The 9,215-nt window shown below is 54.0% G+C and overlaps 1 protein-coding gene across 1 annotated transcript; it reads left to right on the top strand.

Moving 5' to 3' along the window:
- The first annotated feature begins 4,740 nt into the window (after positions 1–4,740).
- On the top strand, positions 4,741–8,449 carry FOXI3 (forkhead box I3). Its single transcript, XM_069796448.1, has 2 exons — positions 4,741–5,542; positions 6,896–8,449. The coding sequence occupies exons 1-2, from the start codon at positions 4,837–4,839 to the stop codon at positions 7,483–7,485; spliced, it is 1,296 nt and encodes a 431-aa protein (XP_069652549.1). The 5' UTR covers positions 4,741–4,836; the 3' UTR covers positions 7,486–8,449.
- The last annotated feature ends 766 nt before the right edge of the window (positions 8,450–9,215 follow it).

The following is a 9,215-nucleotide window of genomic DNA, read 5'->3' as shown; positions in this document are numbered from 1 at the left end:
TGAATCTTAAGCCCAAGGAGAGCCAGGAGGAATGCAGAGCAATGAGAGTGTCTGCAGACGTGTTTCCAAACACCTGGAGCGTGTGCTTAATCCACCGGCAAACAGTTGACTTCTTTCTGTCTCCCACCAGGCTCCTCTTTCCCCCCAAAACCAAAGTCAGGCTTCTTTCCCCTTTTTGGTAAAATCACTTCTGATACGCAGAGTTACTGAAGCCTGGCCACATCCCTTTGTCCCCCAAAACTCTGAAATTCCCACTCGCAACTGTCTCACTCCCAAGTTGTCTATTTAATCCCACTTTTATTAGGAGCACAGCTCCGGGTAGCTTACAGAGGTTACAAACAATGAAGCTTTTATCAAAACTTTGGCTAATCAGTCACTAACAAGCTCTCATTCGGGAAGGGGCTAGGCAGGCCCAGGCTAAAACTAACCTGAGGGGGTAAAAAAAAAAAGGAAAAAAAAAAAAAAAGGATTGGGAAGAGGGTGTTCCTCTCTACCTGGATCAGTGCCCCAGTCCACAGCCACAGAAACACTTGTGCGAGCACAGCAGCCAGAAAAAGCAGCCAGGAGTGGACACAGAGCAGAACTGCTTCTTTCAGCAATGGTGTTCGCTCACAACAGCCTGAAGTGCTGGAGTAACTACAGCTTGTGATCAACTATGATTTATTCCTTGCTTTGTGGCAGAGTCCAGGGGCTCCATCACACTCAGCACCATATAAATGCACCAGGAAAACATTTGCTATTCCAAAATGCTAACCCCCAGTCTGCAGCCTGCAGTGTTTTTACAGAGGCTGTGAACTAGAAATAAAACCAAACCAAGCCTGTTGTCGGCAGCCTGAAAATCGTGGAATGAGGACATGTCCCCAGGAAATGTTGTAGGGTCTCAAAAATCAAGAATATTTGAAAACCTCTGATCATATCATAAGGTAAGTTGGCAAAATTTGATCACCAGAACTTCAGTCCAATAGATGACTAGATACAAGGAGGGAGGAATATACATTATTCTCCTTAGGTAAGGGATAAAAATTACTTCAACTTGTATACACGTACACAGAACACCCTTTCCAAATTCATGGCAGTGAAACATCTATTGCACACCATAAGATATTCTCTCTCTGTTACCCATCTACAGGACAAATCAGAGGGTGAGTGAAAAAAAGAGACTTACTTGGAGCAGATTAATAGGTGTAAAGCACACAGTCTAGGAAGGAATAGGCTTAGCTGTAAATAAGGGAGTGGTACTACAGTTTAAATTTAATTTGAGCTGTTCTTAGTCAATTCCTTTATATTCTTGAGAGTGGAGCCACAGTCCTGGACCACTGCGAGAGAAAAGATCATTCTCCTGTCTTGTCCCTGAGGATGAACTCATTCCCAATTTCATTGATGACTCTGGAGAAAGATACCATCTGCACATGAAGAACTCTTTTATATGTGGGCCATCGAGTTACTGCCTTGCCGCTTGCCAGCCCTAGGGAGAAAGTGAGACTTATATTGCAAATGCAGCCAAAACAAACCAAACCTGTGGTTCCTGCTTCACTGCAGCAATTTGGAGCCATTGAAGGGATCCTGGTCTCTCTCTGCTACCGGTAAAGTCAATAGCAGCCAATATGGGCTATTAGGTCCTGATCCTCCAGCAGGTTCCCTGTACCTTGACCTCAGCATCCTCAGGAGACAGAGAAAGAGACCCAGTTGGGCACAGGTATCGGTTGCCGCTGCAAGGCTGGGTGCTCAGGTCTGAAGCATTTTCAGGTTTCCGTGTTCAGCTGTACACACCTGAGATTCACAACAGGAAAGTGAAGCCTGTACCTACATGTTCAGAGAAGCAGGGCCTTAGAGGCAAAGACAGTGTCTTCCTAGCAGGGGGAAAAGCGCTTGCCACATGCACGACAAGGACAAGCACAACACCAAAGCCAATGGTGTGGCTAGCACAAGGCAAGGATGGGGAGGATCTTGCTCTCCTGCAGCACTTTTCCTCGGGAAGCCTTGAAACACTTTCCAAGGCAGCTGGCTGGAGAGGTTTGCACGTAATCGCAGCTGGCTGGGGATACGGTTCAGCCCTGACTCCCAGGTGCCATGAGCTCCTCTACCCGGCAGAACTTACTGCCACATTTGTAATGCCAGCGCTAACAAATGTCCCAGCGTCTCGGTAATAACAGAGTAATTTCACAGCATTGCTCAAGCCCAACCCCGAATCTGCTCGCAATGATGGACAGTAGCCTCAGACTCTTACCTTGAAACTGATTACAGTTTTGCGTTTCGGCACTTCGCTTGCCAGCTTCTCGGTGCGTTTCTGAGAGGCAGACATCTCCCAGACCTCTCTGGAAAAAAAGCAGCATTTAGAAAGCAGAGGGGCAGAGTGCTGGATCTCTTCATGCTGCTCTCCTCGTGCCTTGGCAGAAGGGAACAGCAACAGGTTTGTACTGAGAGCTGACGATGTTTTGAGGCAACACGGCGTGCTACTTGCAGAATAAGAGCATTAAGAAAATTAAACATTTTTACAGCCGTCACACCATCAAAGCTTTATTCTCTCCACTCTTTAAATTAAGTGTTGGTTTGCATATCCGTGCCATCCCAACTATGTAATAACCTCTCTAAAGCTATTTTTGTTTCACTTTCCTTACTATTTGGTAAAGCAAGCTGGAGTTTTCCGAGGACACGCATTTTTATTAGAGCTAATGCAGCATTATTTTCTCACCCATTTCCTTTGTTGGAAGCAGAGAAATCAACTAAAGAAAACTCGAAGGCAGCATACCATGCCTCTGAGGGAAACTGCCTTCCCCGCCTCGTCATAGCCGGGCTGTTCCTCTAGATGGCTCTGCCTTTGCCCAAATACATCAAATCCCTGAAGCAATAAATCGCAATTTCGAGCGATATACGGTGATACCTCTCCCTCTTGCAAAGATCGTGGTTTTTTTAAGCAAACACATAAACACAGATTTGTTGTAATTTTAGAGAATAACTTTTTCGGCTTAGCTCTTCAAACACAGAGGGAAGTTGCTTTTTAAAAATCTGTTTCTTTTCCTTTAGATGTCCTTTCTAGCTGTGATTTCCCCACAAACTGCTTGTTTTAGATGCCTGTTGTCCAGTCAGACTTCAGATCAGCATTTTCCAGTGCGACCTTTCTCCAAAGAGATGCGGAGCTGTTAAAAATGATAAAGGCAAGGAAGCTGAGAAGGAGAAAAGCACCTTGCGAAACATAATGTAAATTTTTCTCCTGCTGTTCTGGCTATCCACATACACACGGTAAGCTCTTTCCCCAAAAGATGCAAAATAAAATCATCAGCAGCAACAGTGACAGAAACAAAATAACAACAGAAAAAAACCACCCCCCCCCAAAAACACCAAAAAAACCCCCAAACCAAACACATCCTCTTATGATTAAAGAAGGAAACCCAAAATTATAATTCTTTATCACACTCACTTTTAAATGATTGTCTCCAAACTGTCTGTCCACTTGTTTTAAAACGAAATATAATGGTGAAAATCCTCCAGTTATTACATCCCTGCTTAGATCACACGAGGGATGAAAATTTGGGGTTGGAGGTAGCCCGCGAAAGCTGCCCCGATCCGGCTTCACTGGTTTATGTGCGTGTTTATAACTATTTCATCGAAGACATAAAACGCAAAGACTTTTCCCAAACGTTCCTCTCTCCCCAAAATCCTGACGTCAAATCAAGACACCCGGGCGCTTGCAACCCTGGGGAGAGCGCTTGGCATCTGTACCTAGAAAGGGGATTTTTACGCATTTTCACCAGCAGAGAACGGAGTAACGACCCCGTTTAAGACACGGCGATTTACATCTTCTAAGCGACAGACAAAGACTCTAAATTCTCCCGCACCGTTGGCCGTCTTTTTCTTGTTATGCGGGTCCGACGGTGTGCTTCGCCCCGGACGAGAAGGATTTGCCGGAGCTGGTCCCCGTATAAACCGCGGGGTGTCGGGATCGTTAGGAATACCGCGAGTTTTTTCTCTGCAGGAGGATGCGCTTTCTATCCCTCGAGCTTCCCCCGAGGCGCGAAGGGGAAAATCGACTTTTTATTCATTCAATCGCGCCCCGCGACTGCCAGCCCGTTCCTCCCGCAGTACCGAGCGAACACGCCGATGTTGTTTGTTTGTTTAATTTCGGGCAATTCCTTATCCCGAGCTAATTAACTGCCATCTCAGCCCCGGCTGTTGTGAGACGGGGCGGCAAAATTACACATAAATAACCCGAGTTTAAGCGAATTTCACCCTTCGCGCGCCCGTCGGGGCAACCGCAGCGATGCTAATCTCCCCCCCCCCCGCCCTCCCCGGACCTCAGTTTCGGGACCGAAGGGATCAGAAGGGATCGGGGACGATGGCATCCCTGGGAAAGGGGGATCGGATCCCTGAGCGCCGGGGCAAGGGCGGAGAGACCCCCGCGACGGGGACCACAGCGTGGGGGGGGGGGAGGTGCAGTCTCGGGGATGCTGCCCCCGCGCTGCCGGGAGCCAAATCCCTGGAGCCTCCCGCAGCTCCCCCCGCCCCGGTCCCTCCCCTATCGCCGCTTTTGGGGCCCGGCCTTGCCCCCCTCCGCCTCCCTCCCCCGCCGCGGAGCCGCGCTACTGGCTGCTCCCTTGCGCGCCGCCGCCGCCCGCCCAGCCCCGGCCGCGGGCGGGGAGGCCGGGCGGACGGCAGCTCCTATAAGGGTGCCGCGCCGCAGCCCCCCGGGATTTTTTTTTTTTGGTCTGGGGCCACCGGGGCCGCGGGGGGGGGGGGGGGGAAGAGAGACGACGGGACGACGACGGCGGCGGCGGCGGCTGTCCGCCGGAGAGGACGGGAGCGGCGGGGAGCGCCGGCCGCCCTGCATGGGCAGGGATTATGAGCGCCGGTGAGTTGCAGCAGGCGCAGCCCAGAGCCTCGGCGGCACCGGCGGCCGCCCCCGCGCCCCCGCAGCCCCGCAGCGCCCAAGAAGCCCCCGACATGGCGGTGTACTGCAGCGAGAACTTCAGCGTCTACCCCCAACCCAGCCTCCACCCGCCCGGCGCCGCCGCCGCCGCCGCCGCCGCCGCCGCGGCCGCCGCCGCCGCCGCCGCCTCCTCGGGGCAGCGGGCGGGCGGCTACGCGCTGGGGGACTACGGGGCGCCCGCTAACGCCGGCTACCTGTGGGGCATGAACAGCCCCGCGCCCTACCTGCAGGGCCCGCCGGGCTCCGCCGCCGCCGCCGCCGCCGCCCCTTTCCTGCCGCCGGCCTCGTACGGCTGCTCGCGGGGCGGGCAGCTGGTGGGCTCGCCCTCGGCGCCCGGTTCGCCCTCGGCGGGCGGCGCGGAGCTGAGCTGGCTGAGCCTGGCCAGCCAGGAGGAGCTGCTGAAGCTGGTGCGGCCGCCCTACTCCTACTCGGCGCTGATCGCCATGGCCATCCAGAGCGCCCCCGAGAGGAAGCTCACCCTCAGCCACATCTACCAGTACGTGGCCGAGAACTTCCCCTTCTACAAGCGCAGCAAGGCGGGATGGCAGAACAGCATCCGCCACAACCTCAGCCTCAACGACTGCTTCCGCAAGGTGCCCCGCGACGAGGACGACCCCGGTGAGGCCGCCAAGCCGCGCCGCGCCGGGAGGGAGGGAGGGTGGGCTGCGGTGGGCGCAGACCCCGCGGGGCCGCCGCCACCACCGTGAGGAGAGCGGGCGGCAGCCGTCCCCTCGTCCGGCGGGTCCCTCGGGGCGGGCGCTGTGAGGAGAGCGGGCTCCCTCGTCCCCTCGGGGCGGGCGCTGTGAGGAGAGCGGGCTCCCTCGTCCCCTCCAGCCGGGCGCTGTGAGGAGAGCGGGCTCCCTCGTCCCCTCGGGGCGGGCGCTGTGAGGAGAGCGGGCTCCCTCGTCCCCTCCAGCCGGGCGCTGTGAGGGAGGAGAGCGGGCTCCCTCGTCCCTTCTAGCCGGGCGCTGTGAGGAGAGCGGGCTCCCTCGTCCCCTCGGGGTGGGCGCTGTGAGGAGAGCGGGCTCCCTCGTCCCCTCCAGCCGGGCGCTGTGAGGGAGGAGAGCGGGCTCCGTCGTCCCCTCTAGCCGGGCGCTGTGAGGAGAGCGGCCCCCCTTCGCCCCCGTCTGGCCCGGCGCTGGCCCCCGCGGGAGGTGTAGGCGAGGGGCGGCTGGCCCCAGCCCTCACCCCCTCCCCGAGCAGGCCGGGAGTGCCGGTTGTGCAAGGCCCGGCTCCTTCGGCCGTGATTCACGGCTCCCCTCCCTGCCCGCCCCTTCGCCGGCCCGGCCCCGGGGCACCGCCGGTGCCCGGGAGTGGGCGGAGGCGCGCCCGGGCAGCGCTGGTCCGGCCCGGCAGGGAGGGGACGAGCCGGTCTGGAGCCTCTGCGGGGGGACGTTGTGGGGTCACTGCTCCCCTCAGGCCCGGGCAAGAGGCGTGTGGGGACAGCTAATAGCACCACAGCCCCCTCGCACTAAGTCCTGGGCGTGGGGGCAGCTCGTCTGCAGCCCCCACGGCTCAGCGCTCCCCTCAGCCCGCCTTTCCACCAGCTCTTCTGAGAAAAGCCACGGCAGGGGCACCACCGTGTCACCCACTGCTGAGAAGGCTGCAAGTGCCCCTGCTTGCTGTGAGGCAGCCAAGAGCAAGGGGAGCCCGGCTTCGCATTCCCTTCGGCCAGGTCGGAGGCAGAGGCGCAGATCCTCCGGGGAGGTTTATGTTCTGTGGTGGGGAGGTTCTTCTCCTCCATGTGGCCCGTAAGGTTCACTTGGGCATCGGAGGGGTGGAGGTGATGATGTCGTGGAGCCAGGGTTCGGATCCTTGTACTGGACAACAGGCGGAGGAGGAGGAACAGGTGTAGGAGAGATGGCAGTTCTGTGCCGATCGGGCAAGACATGGATATTGCTTATCTGTCTGCGGTGGGGCTCGCTGTCACAGAAGTTGACTTTCTCTCTTGTTTCTCTTGTTTTCCACCAGGGAAGGGAAACTACTGGACCTTAGATCCCAACTGTGAGAAGATGTTTGACAACGGGAACTTCCGTCGCAAACGCAAACGGCGCTCTGAGCCCAACGCCCCCGCGACCGCCTCTGCGGCCTCCTCTCTGGGGGGCCTGAAAGCCGAGGAAGAGAGACCCATCCCAGCCGCAGGCAAACCGTGTGGAAACAGCCCACCCCCAGAGCTGGAGCCCTCGCCTTCTGCCAGGGACCATCCAAAAAGCTCCTCTCCCTCCGGTATCATTTCATCCACCCCTAGCTGCCTCAGCACCTTCTTCAGCGGCATGAGCTCCCTGAGCAGCGGAGGCAGCCGGCTGACGGGGGGTCTCGGCAGCGACCTGCATCACAGGAACTTCTCTGCTGGACAGCTGAGCAGTGGCACTTTCACCCCTTCCAGCAGCTCTTCTCAGGAGGTGCCTTCGCCAGACCAGCTGCAGCGGGTTGCGGGACCTTCCCCTGCATACTACAGCTCCTTCCATCCCAGCAGCAGCAGCCAGGGAGCCCAGTACAACCACTACTACAACTTCACGGTTAACAGCCTCATCTACACCCGGGATGGAACGGAGGTGTAGGATGCTGGGGCAGTCGGCCGGCGAGCGCTGCAAAGGGAATGGGAGTTGCAGGTGTATTTGGCAGCACGGAGGACCATATGCGTTTGCAAACAGCATTTCAATGTGGACACTTCCCAGGAGTTCTTCCAGGAGGACAGATCTTCTCACCTTTCAAAATAAGAACACCCCTTAAACACCAGCAGAAGGCAGATGCAAAGTCTTTTCCCCATCCTGGAAAATGTTAGGTGATTTAGATGGCTCGCCATCTAAATTCTGCAGATGAAAGCAAACTGAATTAATGTTTTCAGAGGTTTCTAATCCTGAATGTAGAATAAGAAGTTTGAAAACTATAACCATAAAGCGATACCAGCAAGAGCCAAGTGTAGACAGCCAGTGAGTCTTAGAAGAGAACAGGAAAAAAAAAAAATGAAGAGATTTCTTATGAAGTGCCTTGTACAATGTATTAAAAAACTGTTCTGCCAGCAATTGCCTCTGTAAGCCCTTGTTTTCTGCCCAGATCCTGCAATATGCGATGCACAGGGGGGATGCTTTGGGTAAACACCCACCCAAAACCTCCTCGAAACCCACGGAGGTTTGCTCTGGTCTTCCTGTGTATGGCATATTGTACAGCCAGGGCCGCGTCTTCTAAAACAATCTTTTTCCCGGAGCTTAGTACCAAAGATAACTCTAGCCATGCAGCTTTAGCACGAGAATAAACACTGGGGTATTTTTATACATATTTGTACGTAATGTAACTCTTCTGTACATATGTTTCTATGTGGTTTTATATTTGTAAATTATGCTCTGGAGCTGTACTTATTTATAATGTGTTTTAAACTTTGTTAAAGTTTATTTTACTTTGTTTCCCCTTTTTTGTTGTTTTATTTGTTTTGAATTTTTTGTTGGTTTTGTTTTTGTTTGTTAGTGTATTAATGAAACTTTTCAGGCTGAACAGCTGTTGGGAATAAAACGTTAACAATTGTTAGATTTTTGCCTGGTTGTTCCTCAGTATGTTTGAGGTATTTCAAAACTCTGTGGGAGACAGGTTTTGCTTTTACGTGGTTTGGGATAAAAGGTGCAAAGATTTATGAACAATTTCATCTGCGCAGTAAGACAGAAAAAGACTGCTCTGGGCCCAAAGGAGAAGCATCTGAGCTGACTTGCAGCCTCTCGTGGTCCCACTGTGCAGAGTGGGCATTCTGGGCTTTTTTGTTTGTTTGTTTTTGTCAACGGTCTGAATTACAACTGTCCTTTTTCAGCCTGGTTTATTAAAAAAAAAAAATAAAAGCTTTCAAAAGTAAAAGAAGCGGGGCTGGTTCCAGCGTGGTGCTAGCTAGCAGGAGGTACGAAGTCTGAGCTTGACTGTTGGCTCAATCGGTTTTGCAAATCTGTTTTTCGAGTAGAGTTGCACCTGCTTAAAATGACAGGCTAGTTGAGAAATCAGACCCATCGGCTAGCGGGCCAGGCGGGGTGTCTGCTGTCAACAGGCACTCCTGAGACTCCTTCCTGATTCATGCTGCTGGGAAAGAAGAATCGGTCCTAGAGCAGCCATTATGCAAAACGATCAACTCCCAATTCTTGCCTTTTGCATAAGCTGTTTGTGGGGCGCTGTGTGTGCGGGTAGAGCATAAATATAAATGTCTTCATGAGGAATGTAGCATCAATAATGAAGTTAAGCATGAAATTGCAGCTATTTAACATATATGCATCTGCTGTGATGTAAGGCCCTCCCTGCAGGCTATTCAGAAAAC

This window comes from Haliaeetus albicilla, chromosome 1, assembly GCF_947461875.1.
Source record: "Haliaeetus albicilla chromosome 1, bHalAlb1.1, whole genome shotgun sequence".
NCBI lineage: Eukaryota > Metazoa > Chordata > Aves > Accipitriformes > Accipitridae > Haliaeetus > Haliaeetus albicilla.
Note: the sequence above shows the minus strand (reverse complement) of the source record. Positions and strands in the feature narration are given on the sequence as shown.

Coding starts and splice junctions, on each gene's coding strand:
- FOXI3 (XM_069796448.1), top strand. CDS start 4,837: ATGAGCGCCGGTGAGTTGCAGCAGGCGCAGCCCAGAGCCTCGGCGGCA. Junction 5,543..6,895: donor CCGCGACGAGGACGACCCCG/GTGAGGCCGCCA, acceptor GTTTTCCACCAG/GGAAGGGAAACTACTGGACC.